Source organism: Thrips palmi, unplaced genomic scaffold (assembly GCF_012932325.1).
Source record: "Thrips palmi isolate BJ-2018 unplaced genomic scaffold, TpBJ-2018v1 HiC_scaffold_15, whole genome shotgun sequence".
Classification (NCBI taxonomy): domain Eukaryota; kingdom Metazoa; phylum Arthropoda; class Insecta; order Thysanoptera; family Thripidae; genus Thrips; species Thrips palmi.
Window position 1 is genome coordinate 2,486,553 of NW_023144624.1, and position 13,741 is coordinate 2,500,293.

At 37.0% G+C, this 13,741-nt stretch overlaps 2 protein-coding genes across 2 annotated transcripts; one reads left to right on the plus strand and one right to left on the minus strand.

Moving 5' to 3' along the window:
* Positions 1–32: 32 nt before the first annotated feature.
* LOC117640845 (activin receptor type-2A) lies at positions 33–10,333 on the minus strand. Its single transcript, XM_034377778.1, has 11 exons — positions 9,535–10,333; positions 8,932–9,119; positions 8,639–8,798; positions 8,388–8,518; positions 7,136–7,294; positions 6,166–6,386; positions 5,886–6,072; positions 5,672–5,809; positions 5,457–5,588; positions 5,083–5,357; positions 33–4,974 (listed from the first exon to the last, which is right to left on the minus strand). Exons 1-10 carry the CDS (start codon positions 9,611–9,613, stop codon positions 5,169–5,171), a joined length of 1,584 nt encoding a protein of 527 aa, XP_034233669.1. The 5' UTR covers positions 9,614–10,333; the 3' UTR covers positions 33–4,974; positions 5,083–5,168.
* A 157-nt stretch (positions 10,334–10,490) lies between these two features.
* On the plus strand, positions 10,491–13,726 carry LOC117641182 (sec1 family domain-containing protein 2-like). The gene is made up of 12 exons (XM_034378327.1): positions 10,491–10,745; positions 10,884–11,071; positions 11,150–11,365; positions 11,455–11,565; positions 11,657–11,848; positions 11,924–12,096; positions 12,173–12,295; positions 12,388–12,517; positions 12,605–12,742; positions 12,817–13,012; positions 13,094–13,352; positions 13,431–13,726. The coding sequence occupies exons 2-12, from the start codon at positions 10,895–10,897 to the stop codon at positions 13,663–13,665; spliced, it is 1,950 nt and encodes a 649-aa protein (XP_034234218.1). The 5' UTR covers positions 10,491–10,745; positions 10,884–10,894; the 3' UTR covers positions 13,666–13,726.
* Positions 13,727–13,741: the final 15 nt, after the last annotated feature.

Here is a 13,741-nt window from a genome sequence, read left to right on the forward strand (position 1 = left end):
TACGAAGGAATTGGAGGACTAAAATAGCACAATTGTACGACACAAATGTTGGTTTTTATTCTCCCACACATACAGTTAAGAGTAGAACCATTTATACAGCAACCTGATGACAATACTACACAGGTATGACCAATTGCAAACAGCAGTCAACCAACATTGCTTAATATTACAAATTCTTACAAAAAAGAAGAAACATAATCTATTCGTACAAAAACATTTGTTCAATACAGGTAAAAATTTTAATGTATATACGATTATTTGACTGATTGAAATGAGATAAAACAAGGCTGAAACCAAAACTAACAACAATGAGAAGCTGCATTAATTTTCAAGAGACTTTCCTTGCAGTTTCACAACAGTTACTGTATCATCAATCTGCAATTTTTTCTTCAATTGAGCGAAGGCTTTATTCTTTTGATTGATTGACTTTTGAAAGCACACCACATTGGCTGTGCTTTGTGATATTTCTTTTCAAATGACATAGACAATGTGGAATTTTAAGAGTGTCATTTCACAGCCTCACAAGATCAACTGTCCTTCTGTTATTTAAAAAAAAAAATTACAAAAGAGAATGGGCAGTTTAATAAAGAACAATTGTAATCATCAAACAAGAGTGCATTGATATCTTTAGAAAAATCTATTACTATTGTAAGTTTTAACAAAGCATCAGTAAAGAGAATTATAAAACAACACAAGTTATGAAATTAATAACAAACATCTACAATATAGTAAGAAGTAATAAAATACACAGAAAACAATCAGTCAATATAAAAAACCCAATTAAATGAGGTGATTTTTTTGTTTTGTGTTTTGTAATATCAGTCTATCAATAAGATGGACACTTTGTAGAAAGGTTCGATAAGTTCAAACAAAGCAGAGCTAAATTGACCAGACCAAAGTAACAGTAACACTGTTCAGTAATGACTTAACTCTGTAACAATAATCACGTTAAGTCCATGTATCTCACAGAAGTCACAGTGTTTCATATCAATTTCATTTCTCCGAGACATATTATTGGAACATTTAATCAAACAGAAACCCTTTGAACTATGCAGCTATGTCCACAATCTATGATAATGCCAAACTGACCGTGACAGTTAACCGTAAACTCAAGAACTGTGAAAAAAACACATCAATACACAATTTATTTTAAGTCCAATAATTATGTAGTAAAACTTGTACTTTTAATTGCTACACACTATGGTACATACCCTGCAGAATCTCTTAACTAAACAAATGTCACACTTAACAGGGCAGAAAGGGGACAGGAAGGGGGTGATAAGAGTTCAAAGGGTAAAGGGAGAGTCCAGCACAATATATGTGGATTTGTCCTTGAAAACCCAAAGTGTCTGCATCACTCAAAGTGCCATCTGATTTCATTTATATATGGTATGTGCAATCAGAGATTACTGAGGTGATTTGAAAAAGTCAGAAAACAAATGTGATGTCGTTTCACCAACCTGTCTAGAAACCCAAGTTTGTGCACTGTTGACTTTACCTGACCTGTGCCAGGTGGAGTCAACCAACCAAGCATGCTCACTCTTGGGTTTCTAGAGCATCAACATCAATTTGTTAAGACATACAAACTTGGAGTAATCTCATTTAATCATTTAGTTAATTAAAGTTTGCCAAGAGTGAGCCCATCCAACTAAATGAGAACACTTTCATCCAAATACTCACTTTGACATACAACAAAATCAACAGAAACTTACTAAGATCATAGTAGACGTACAAAGTTACAGTAGACCTTAAGCAACACGCCTCAATTTAAATCACACATAAGGGCTAAGCATTGTAGGGACTCTTTAGACTGAAACAATTAGGAAAGGAAACATTTAACACATCAATACTTCTGAAACCATCAATACCAACAAGACAACTACTAATTGAATGAAATCAAGAGCGCAAATAAGTGATTGTGAGGGCAGAATGTAAACAGTTCATTTATTCTGTCCCCAGATATGTGAGATGAGTCATACGCAAAACAGTTTGTGCTAAATGACCTTAATTATGAAGAGGAAAAAAAAATGAGTGGAAAGTGATTATGCAGGCTATCAATTTGTACTCCAAGTCACACAGAAATACTGCTGAAACTGAATTAACAAGATGATTCCGGCCATAAAATTGCAAAGAAGGAAACTGGACACGTGCTCTCTTTGGCCAGCCAGTCTGTCTCTGGTCAAGTGATTTGGATGAGATTAGAAATTAAGTACAAAGGGCCAAGGGAAGAAATAAGACAAGAGGAATAGATTTCCAATGTTTTAGTGGGAATAGAAGACTAAATCCAATTTGAATGCATCTACACCTTACTACTGAATCATATTAAGCATAAGTCTTGAAGTAAACCAAAGATAGAACCAGCACCACTCAACCCTCTCACTCAATTTTTTTAAAATTAAAAATGAAGGGAAATCTTTGCATGCACTATTTGTTTATTAACAATAAATTAACATTTGAGTTTGCAGTAATTAACATGGTAACTGGAGTTGTGCAAGGCATTTAGCATTTGTTTTAACAATAATCAAAGCTATTCACACAGACAAATTTGTTTGAGGAAGGCAAAGAATGCTTGTTATTTAAAGCTTGTAAACAAGAAGCAGTGGGTACTGAAAAATGCACCTTTAAATCCTATGAAACCATAATGCACAGGTTTTATTTAGTGTTCTTGGCTGGTTTTGGATGTTAAGTTTGTGGACAATCCTTCAAGTCATGCGAAGATTCTTTGGAACAGAACTTGGCCCCAGACAAAATTAGATGCATCCATCAAGATGCATCGTTTTTATTTCAGCTTCAAAAAGTCCAACATTAAATCATTGTTCAAGTTAACAGAAGTGGACAGTTAAGAAGATATGAAGCTCTTGACTCAGAGGAGAAAGGTCCGTCAGGGTTCACACAAAAACAATTTCTTTAGAATTGTGAAAAAGCACACGGCTGTCATCAATTTACTCAGTACCAAATTAAATACACTTATGGCATTGGCATTGGTTGCAGGACCTGATTAGTCTAGCAAAACTTATAAAACATTCCATTAACAATTGTAACATAGAAATAAAAATATTAACAACATCCTAAAGAAAGAAAACATGTCACCACAAACAATAGTGATTGTTTTTTTTATTTCTCTTATTTTTTCTTTTTTAAAAATGTAAATAGGAACTTGGTCTTTCCCTTTCCAAACCCCCAAACAAATTGGGTACAGGAATGAGCACTGGCAAATATTAACCTAACATGCAAGTCATAACACGAGAACAATTAACTTCCTTAACATTTCTACATAGAGAGTTCATAAAGTTTTCCAGTGATTACTTAATTCTCATGTACACCATGTGATTGCTTAAATAAAACAAAAAAAGGGGAATCTATGGCACCTATCTTGCATCATGTATTCAATATCGAGATAGGGTACAGATGTGCACTACAATAGTCAGAACAAGTAACATTAACTGACACAATAAAACTATTAAAAAGAGAACAAAAAAAAAACACATAACACCCATCAGTCCAGTTAAAATAATAATTAAAACAATGGCTACGTGGATTGCAATCAGTTGCTTTTTAACTAAAACATAAAGAGCAATAGGAATTGCCAGGCACTTCTTAGAGAGAAATTTTGAATATGTTACAGAAAAATTTCTCCTACAAGCGAACTTGAATGGAAGCTTTGTAACTGCAACTCAATTGCAAGATGCTGTTTTGTCAGAAACTAACCAACCCTTTCAGACAGGTAAAAGTATTCCACAATCAATCAATGTTCCATTTTATCACAGTTTTGATTAATAATCATAAGATACGAGCTTCATTCATCGATGTATTTAATTACTTCACCAAATGAAGTACCTGGATTTAATTGGAAACGCCCTTACAATGAAATTTCCCTGAACCTTATTTTTCTTTTTTTGTGGGTTGGGGGTGGAAGTGGGGTGCTCTAGCTGCTCAACCTATTAAAACTTTCTGGACGGACTAAAAACTATTCAAAATAAAAAAATCACACAATGAACCTTTACCTATTAATAGGTATCGGTTTAAATTGATCAAAGACGCGTGAACACATACTCTACCTACCAGTGATCAAACAAAACCACAAGCCGTTGCAAGACTAAGCCACACCCCAGTCACTAAACAGTTAAAACAAAATAGACAGTAAATAACTGGACTGTGAATGAAAGAGACTGACTGTCAAAGAAAAACTCCAACTTAAAACCATCTCACAAGATATGAAAATGGTCAATGAGACCAATAATAGTAGAGGAATCATTTGAACCAGCTCAAATTTACACAGAACATTGCACGAAAATAAAACTGGCGTTGGTTTAGGGTTAATGTGTTCATATGGACAAAAATTTAGAGATCATTAATATGAGCACAACCTAAAACATTGCTGAGGGAAACTGCTAAAAATAAAAGCAAACTTTAAAATTTAACCAATAACAAACAACAAGACAAAAATACTGTGAATAAATTTAGTTCTACTTTCTTTTTAATTTTTTTTTGAACAATTTTTCTTGTCTTTAGCAAAGTGGATATCTAATGTGCTTTCCAATAAGGCATTTTAAACTACATAACAAAATACTGAATACAAAAGAGGCTTTTACATGGGCACTGCCCGTTTCCACAATTTTCCAAACTTTATCAGTCCCTAGGGACTCAATCATTTCCCACATCACGCTGGTGCAGTCTTAAATATTATCTTGGCCAAATTCGCTTCACAGTCTTCTTTATTCTGCCCACAGTTTCTTCCAAAGGAGGACTTTGAAATGCAGGGCATATAGCTTGTACATTGTGTCTTTCCTTTTCTGAACTTGAAGCACTAAGCACACCACACACAGTTTTAACTTGCAAGTTTTACTTTGCTTTTTCACTTGTTTTTGTAACTGTACACTTATTCTTGAAACTATATATTACATTGGCACATAGGGCACAGCTGCTAGACACACTGCAAAGAACACATCTTTAAAGTTCAGTCTTTGACGAATCCTGAAATGAAAAAGGCAAAGAAATTATTAAAAATGAAACTGCAATGCACAGAATAGAGCCTTCACTCACAGGAAAGAAATGATCATTAAAATAGAAACAAACACATACCTACTATACAGAGCCATCCAACATGGCTGTGTCAATTGAGGTAGAAATGGTAGAGTGAGCAACTCACAACAGCTTTACAATAATATTTACAAGCTGGCATCCTTGGGACAGCATGGAGGGATGTCTACAGTGCCAATGTTCAGCAACTGTGTCACAGGATGAGCCAACAGCCGCTGTTGATTCAGTAATCGCTCCATAACACAAGAAGCTGACAGTCTTGCCTCCGCATCATGATCCCAGCATTCCTCCATGGTATCACAGAGGGCAGAGAGTCCCTACAATTCAAGAAAGAGCATTCAGTTCAGTCTCATAGAGAAATTAAAAATTATATTTGAATTGAACGCAAACCCAATGAACACATTAATAAAACATACTGGATGCTTCCGCCATGTGTCTGGGCATATAGGTCGTTGCTTTTTGTGAACCACACATTCCTGCATATCTTCTAAAGTAGGTCGCTGCCCTACTTCCTCTTCAAATGGTAGTCGGTATTCACCAATAGGACCCTGTCAGCAGAATTACAATATGTTGTGTTCTCTGCCTACTCAATTATTATTATTATTAAAAAAATGTATAGTTATGCACTTACTTCCTGAGCAGTACACCGTGAAGCCAGCTCCCAGAGGACAAGTCCACAAGCATACATATCAATGCGAAGGAAGGCATCACGTGAGAAGTTGATTGCTCCCTCAAGTACTTCTGGTGCCATGTAACGTCTAGTACCAACCTGGAAAATAAGACAGGAGGAGAATATGAGTACCCCTACTGAATATTTCCGTTATTTCCTACTTTAATTGACTGACCTGGCCATGAGTGTCACCACAAGATTTCCCAGGCTCAAAGATTAGAGCAAGACCAAAGTCTGCTATACAGGCAGTGAGATCTGATTTCAACAGTACATTTTTGGACTTGAAGTCTCTGTGGGCAATTGCCGGCTTGTAACCATTACCTTTCCTGGGCGGCATTTCCTCATGAAAGTGCATAAGACCCCTAGAGAAAATTCAGGAATGAAGATTTTGTATAAAAGGGAATAAGTTTTAAGAATAGAAACAAGTTCAGCAGCTCTAGTCAACACAAAATTACCTGGCCATGGTTTCAGCAATACGACAAAGTTCTGGCCAGCTAACAATGTTTGCCTTCAGCCAATCACACAGAGAGCCTTTCTCATGGAAAGCAGTGATCAGCCAAAACTCAGCCTGGAGATTGTCTCCATGCTGTTCAACACCAATATAATGCAGTATATTGGGATGATCCATGTCAGGCTGCTGATATATCAGCTGTTCACTGTACCAAGACTGCTTTTCCTGGAAATTGTCAAACTCAAAAATTAGGAACATGTCTTGGCACAAAATTTGACTGATTTCAACTTAAAAATTTTGTGTAAAACAAAATACAACTTAAAAATCAGTAACATATCTTGGCACAAAATTTGGCTATGATTTCCATTAAATATTTTGCTTAGAACAGAATACAAATCCTACCAAATTATTGGAACTCCACAAAAAAAAAAGGAGAGAAAAAGAATAAAAAAAACAACACAATAATTTATTTGATTTCTCTTAAGGAAAAGGCAAATCTTGAGAAAAGGGAATATGTCCAATATGAGAAACCTTAAATTATAATGTGGCATCATATTAGGAAAATCTGCCTCAAGATCACAAATAAGGGCTGTCAAGTCAAAATTTCCACAACAATCATTATTTTAACACATTCAGAGCAAAGCAGGAAATGTGTTCCTGTCTCCTTTTGTGGAGGGAAACATTATACAATGTCATTGCACTGACTGTGTTGGTGTTGTGGTAGGCCTTTAAATCTTCATCTACCATATAAATGAAAACTTCTTTCAAAATGTTAAGAAATTTAGCTCTTTTTTTCATTGAAGTGAAATTTGAAAATATTTCATAAGGCGTTCTCTGTACGGTCTACACCTTACAAAAAATGTTAATGCCATTTGGCATAGCATAATGATCATGCACCTTGTCTTTCAAAGTGAACACTGCCATATTATCAAGTTGAAAGACATTTTGCTCTGTCTGGACAGAGCAATTAATACCTGAATGTGGAAGACTTTGACAGCAACTGTTTCAGTCCGATATTGTGCTTTCCACACAGCTCCAAAACGACCCCGAGCTTTCACTTCAAGGAGTTGAATTGGGAGCAGGCCTTGGGAGGGAGCTTCCAGAGCTTGGGACCGGGGCTCCATAGTTGGCACCTGTAAGCAATCTCGGACCTTTTAGGGAACATGACAATCATGAACAAAACACTACAAAATGCAGGAACTAAAAAAAAATCAAGGACAGAAAAAAAAGGGAGGAAAAAGGAATTATGTGTTACTACAACATGTCAAATATGAAGTTGATGCAGGATTGTCAAGAAGACGAATGAGATGGGCAGCCATGCAAGACAAACTGCAGGCCATGCAATTGCTGCAGTTACTGCCTCCAGTGACGCCCTTCATTTCCTTACGTGTGGTACCACACAACTAAGTGTCAGCAATTCAAGTCTACAAATCCAGACGCAGGGAACAGGTAAAAGGCAAGGGAAAAGAAGCAGGCACTTCAAAACTTGGGTCTCTATACATGAGAGAGGAACAGAGAAAATGTGTCTCAGGCAATGGCAAGTTGATTCATTTCAACTGCCCCAAAAAACACTCACAAGAAAACAAAAAAGCAATATGATTTTTGAAATTGCTTTCTTTTTGCAACTGTGCCATGAACTCCAACCTCAAACCAACAAACATGGTGAATACATGGCTGAGCTAAGACAATGCTCAAAATGTGGCAGCTACGAGCAACCTCAATTTGTTTAACGTAGATGCACATATATACAGCTTTAGCAAGTGTAGTATATTTGTGTGCATCTCATTTAGTCAGTCAATTGTGAAGAATTACAGCAATACATTGCAAATCAATAGAACATGCAATATTATTTGGAGACGGATCACTCACCCACTGAACAGGAATAACCCATAAAGGAGAGGCAAGGACAAACATTTAAATAAGTAAATTTGTATCCATACCATGCCCAAAATATGGGTGATCCTTCATTTTCTTTACAATTCAAAATGAAATGGTCAAGTCTGCATTCATGAATGATAATGTAGACTTTGAGTGATAGATATTAGGTACAAAATAATTAGATAAAAAAATGAAAAATAGAAAAAAAATGCAATGAAACTGCTGAACCACCACTCAACAGTAATAAATAAGACTAGTGGTGTCAGCAGGAGTAAAACTGAGACTTAAAGCCTAATTATAAGAATTATTAGCAATATGGTTCAAATGTCCTAAAAAAACAGAACTTACCTCATTGAAATAAGCCAACTTGCGCCTTCTGTAATACCAATATGTGAGAGCTATGACAACTGCCACGACCATCAGCATCAACAGTATTATCAAAATATATTTGAATTCTTGATTGGCTGGTGGCATCGGGGCTGAAAGAACGTTCAAGTTCCATCGAATATTAATTGTACATAGAATATTGGAAACAAGCAAAATGCATGTCTGTGAAGAGAAATGAAAGAGCAAACTGAAGTTACTTTATGTATAAATACCTTGCAAAGTTGGGGGTGGGGCTGGTGTGGGTTCCCATGTGAATTCCCTGTTACACATGTCACCTTCACAGCAGCAAAAGAACATATCTTTTTCAGGTCCTTCTCTCTTTTCCACACACCTAGGCTGATTGTAGCATTCCATGTTGTTGAGGAAACATCCCTATAATATTAATAATACAAAAAATTAGAATGCACCGGCATTAAAAGAAGAGGAAAACTGACAAACAAGGCACATCCACAAGACTACTAAAAATACGATCATTAGAAGATAAGTTAAGCACATGTGATGGTACCTTAAGTTTGACATAAGGTTGTCCCATAGAATTGTTTTGCCAAAGGACAAAGCAATGGTGCCGTTTGTTTTCATCATTGTTGCATTCCTGGGTTTCATTGCAGCCATTTCCTAGCTCTTGACACATAGTATCATTGTGGAACTCACAGCGCTTTGTCACTGTGATTGCATGAGTGCTTGACACGTGCACTAAAATGAAACAAAGAAAGTAAAAAAATTTAAGATGCATAGTAGTTACGATTGGTACCATAATTTAAACAAGAAATTCAATAAAAATGGCAAAGCAAAAAAGAAAAAAAGAAAAGGAAAAAAAGAGGGGGAGGGGGGATTTCAAGATAAAAAATCGACACAAGGGATTTTAAAAACCAAGACAATGTAAGACAGTGGATTGTTTGTCTCAGATATCAAAACAAAATATGCTTCCAAACAACCCGGATCGCTTAAACTAATTTGAAGCAGACAATCTCATTCATTATTAATGCTCTTTGTTCTTCGGTTGATAGAAAAGTTACACCTACAGCTATTAAAAACATCTTAAATAATCAAAAATGTGGACCATTGAAAAGGGTAAGTGGAAAAAGAGGCCAAATAATGGTCAACTTACCAAAACTGATGACAATAACAAGAAGCAAAACCATCCATCTCTGAAGAGAGGAAGAAGTCAAACTGATGTCCCAAGACATTTTAGAAGCCTCAGGGTGACTTGTAACGATTTAGAAAGTCGATGGAATCTCTAAGAGTCACATTTAACACTCGCGAAGTGCAAAATAGTCGGTAGCATGACCTGTTCAACCCTTTAGGGTACATTAGTCTAGGTGAGCCCCCCCGGACAATGCATACATTAATTATCCGTTCCACTTCTTAAAAGAACTCTGGAACGGTCGTTGCAGAACCCACTTGGCTTTTCAAGCACTTAGTATACAACAAAGCATCCAATTCACTGTTTATCCAGCACGACACAGGAATAATATTGAAAAGGCCTAAAATATTTGCAACAATTTGCCCCAGGTAGGGGACGTCACAGCAGCTGAACTGGTGATGTGATAACCACTAGAAGCGGCAACTAAATTTCAATTCAAGCGAAAGGTTTTTCTCCGCATTCAAGTGAGACACTGTAGGCTCGCTCAAACTTCAAAATATTTAGAAATCATCAGTGTAACTTTATGGATAAACACTTGCTACACCAATATGGCGGCAACACAGAACGACCACTTGCTTCTCCTCTTCTTCTTGCAACATGGGGTGCACTCAGAAAGGGCTCAAATCAGATATCAGTTCTTTGGTTCTGTGTGCTCATCACCCGGATAGAAGTACAGTCAGAAGGTCGGAAATTTCTCGTTGCAGTTTATTTTCCACGATTGGACCCCTTTCTCAGCTAAATTTAAACGGAATCATGCTTGACAACAACTTTCCGCCGGGGGATGGGGGAGGGGGAGGGGATGCTGCAGTCGACCCCTCGATATTCGACTTATTCGCATTACCAACGTTCTCGAGATAAACATCACCGGCTTCTTTTCATTAGTTGAAATAATTCACATTTAATACGCTGTCAAATGAATCGGAAAGAACTGGGAGTACTGACCGGTAACAATAGGTGGACATATCGTGTCATTCGACGTTTTTATAAGCAGCAAAGCAGAAACAATGTAAAGGTGGGAACAGTTGTACCTGTCACGTCAAACAAAAATCGTCTGCTTTGTTCAACAAGTAATTTGTTTCTTTTATTTTCACGGTGGCTGTTATAAGCCGTGACTGGTGTCACACATTTCATGTTTTTCCTGTTCATTTTATGTTTCAATCCAAGCCCTTTCATTTGTAAGTACAATTTCTATGCTTATGTTTGTAGTTGGGTTATGTTTTCTTGGTATCAACAAACAAGTCCTCTTACACTGAGCATCTTAGATGTAACAAATCGGTTCTTTTGCCTGATTGATTTTTCTTGCAATTTTTCAGAGTTGTTTGTTATGGAGCTAAATTTTTTGAACTTGTGTCAAACCGCCTGGAGGGAGGTTCTAAATCATTTGCAAGATGCAGCGGTTTTCATTGATTCAAAGGCTGGGGAATGCCTTCATTGGAGTATAGGATCTGAAAATATTCTGCTTGAAGGTGCTTTAGCCATCAAAGAATTAAATGCGTACAAGGTATTTCTTTTTTGCGGCATATAAATTGTTTAATCCATTCCCTGTGATAAATTTTAAATATGTGTACTTTCTTGACAGTATTCTCAAGAGCCAATAGATAATGCAGAGAAGGCAGTTTTTTTAACTGCATCCTCATATGCCACGATTCAGGTGGACTTGTGTGATATAATAAGTCAAAGTTCATTCCATTCGATTACCTTGGTGACTGCCCCTCTCCCAGAACCACAGTTGGCCATTCCAAAAATCAAGCACGATTTGTTACAGTGGATGAGCATGAAGAATAGAAACCTACAGGTATGTTGTGTGTTCATCTTTTGCTGAGTTTTATTTGACAAAATTGAAACTAGAATTTCTAAGTTTCTCTCACTGTTTTATTTCCATAGAATTTGCATGCAGATGTCCTCTTGTTTCCTGCTTTTTTTGCTCCAATCATTGAAAATACAATTATGCTTCCACCATTCCGAGACCTGTTCCCTTCCCTTGATCTGAGTAAGGTAATGACAGCAGTATTAATTACATTAATTATAACAGACACTGCAAATTATTCCAATTGTTTGAGACAATAATCAAAATTTTATGCTTTAGGTCAAGTCCTTTGGAAGCAAGCCAGAAGTTATCTCTTTAAAAGACCTTGCGACAGCTCAGAGTCTTGCAGTATTTTTGGACTCCTTGTTCAACCAGATGGGGGCGGCTGATGTTGTTTTTAGCATTGGCTCCCTTAGTGGAGCGGTTGCGTCAGCTCTAGAAGACTTACCCTCTGTCCACCACCGTAGAAAGGTACATTAAGACCTTTATTTAGATTGTTCATGATTTTTAAATGCCACTGAAGATCAATTTTCTTCTCCCTTTCAGATGGGACAGCATCGCTTATCAGTTGTAATAGTTGACCGAACTCTGGATCTTTGTCTTCCATCAAGTGTCGACTCAAAATGTTTTTTAGATAAAGTGCTTTGTGCCTTGCCTCATATTCCAGACCAGACCAATGATGTTGCTGTGAATATGTCTCAACTTGCCCAGGTCACTGTGTAAGGCACAAATTTCATACATATTTTTTAAATTAAACTATGACCAAGATTTCAATCCAAATATTTTTCCAAACAGGGACTCACCAAATGATGAAGCTCTTTTTCCAGGGTGCCTTGCTCATCAGGATAGCGTGTGTCAGAATGTCATCGAATGGTTTATTCACAAAAAGGATCGTGATATTCTCATCAACTTACATCAGTATGCAGCATCTGGTGATAAATTCTGGTGACAAAAATCATACTAGTAACTTGTATTTTGGGCTACAAGCATGTTTTTCTTTTTATGTTCAGGATTTTACTGAGCAAGTTATCACCTGGTAATAAATTTGCAACTCGTGTAAAACCTGAGGCTTTAGAAAAAGATGTCCGCCAATTTCGAGGCAATTTGGAAAAAATAGAACAGAATTGTGGGATCCTGCAGGTATTTTCCTTGTCTATCTTAAAAGATCTGTGTATTTTTCACTTGTTTTTTCCCACCATAAAAAGGATGAACGGATTTGAATCTTAGATTGCTCTGGCTGTAGTCCAAACTTTAACTGGAGAACATGCTGAAGAGCTTGAACTTATTTTAAGCACAGAACGAGTACTAAGGCAAAATGTTACAACATCTGCAGAAACTTGTGAATTGGCTGGCTTATTGCCCCAGGTGAACAGTTTTCCTTTAATTCTGGCTGCATTTTTTTGTGAGTAAGTTTTGAACTTGATTTGTTGGTGCTTCAGATCACAAAATTACTGACTGAGCGGCACATTAGGGGGCTGAACCTAGATGCTCTCCTGACATTGGTTGTTCTCCTGTATTCATTGGTTGGTACTGATTTAACATTTCCGGTGAGAGATGAAGTTCAACTGCAATCTGCAATCAGTACTGCTCTTTATGAAGATCAAGAGTACCCTGGCCTTGTGCATGATATTCTGTGTAAGTGCAGCCACTTATTAGATTACAGAAATTTACTATCATTTTAACTTCTAACAAAACGTCATTGCAAATTTGTTGCAGTGCCATTGGAAGCCTCAAAAGAAAAGGTGGATTCTATTGCAGCACACATATTTTTCATTTTAAAAGCGGTGTCTCATACTCGTCGAGATCTTACTAAGTACAAGACCTTACTCAAAGGACAGGGTGAATCTGTGCCTGCAGAGTATACCCCTCTCCTTCAACGTATCATAAGAGACATTGTTGACCCGTCAAAGCCTGTCATACCTGATCTTTCATGCAGGTCAGCTGGGCTGAAGGACCTTCTGAAAAGTGGATTTAGGTAACAGATGGCTCATGATGCTCCTCTTTCATTTCTTTCAATACTGACCATCATTAATTTGTGCTTTTTTATTCTCAGCATTTTGTTAAACAAGCAACAAACGACCGTTTCACAACATCCATCAGAACAACCAAACCTATTATTCCTGGTGTTGGGCGGAATTACTGGAGGAGAAATTCGCTTCATGCAAGAGGCCTGGGCTAAATCACCTCAATTTAAATCAGGGGGTTCCTTGCTAATCGCAAGTACACGATTGATGAGCCCAAATGATACGCTTCGAGCAGTGCTGAAATCAGCACCTCAGCCCCTGTGACGAAACTTGCCATTGTGAAGCACATTGGAAATAAATAAAGTCTCAAATACATGTTTCTTGGCATGACAAGAATTTA

What these genes read in the sequence shown, in the direction of transcription:
- LOC117640845 (XM_034377778.1), bottom strand. Translation starts at nt 9,613, where the DNA reads ATGTCTTGGGACATCAGTTTGACTTCTTCCTCTCTTCAGAGATGGATG. An exon ending in AGTTGGCTTATTTCAATGAG is followed by an intron (nt 7,295 to 8,387) that starts GTAAGTTCTGTT and finishes GATTGCTTACAG; the next exon opens with GTGCCAACTATGGAGCCCCG. An exon ending in ATTGCTGAAACCATGGCCAG is followed by an intron (nt 6,073 to 6,165) that starts GTAATTTTGTGT and finishes AATTTTCTCTAG; the next exon opens with GGGTCTTATGCACTTTCATG.
- LOC117641182 (XM_034378327.1), top strand. Translation starts at nt 10,895, where the DNA reads ATGGAGCTAAATTTTTTGAACTTGTGTCAAACCGCCTGGAGGGAGGTT. An exon ending in AAGAATTAAATGCGTACAAG is followed by an intron (nt 11,072 to 11,149) that starts GTATTTCTTTTT and finishes CTTTCTTGACAG; the next exon opens with TATTCTCAAGAGCCAATAGA. An exon ending in TGGCTGGCTTATTGCCCCAG is followed by an intron (nt 12,743 to 12,816) that starts GTGAACAGTTTT and finishes TTGGTGCTTCAG; the next exon opens with ATCACAAAATTACTGACTGA.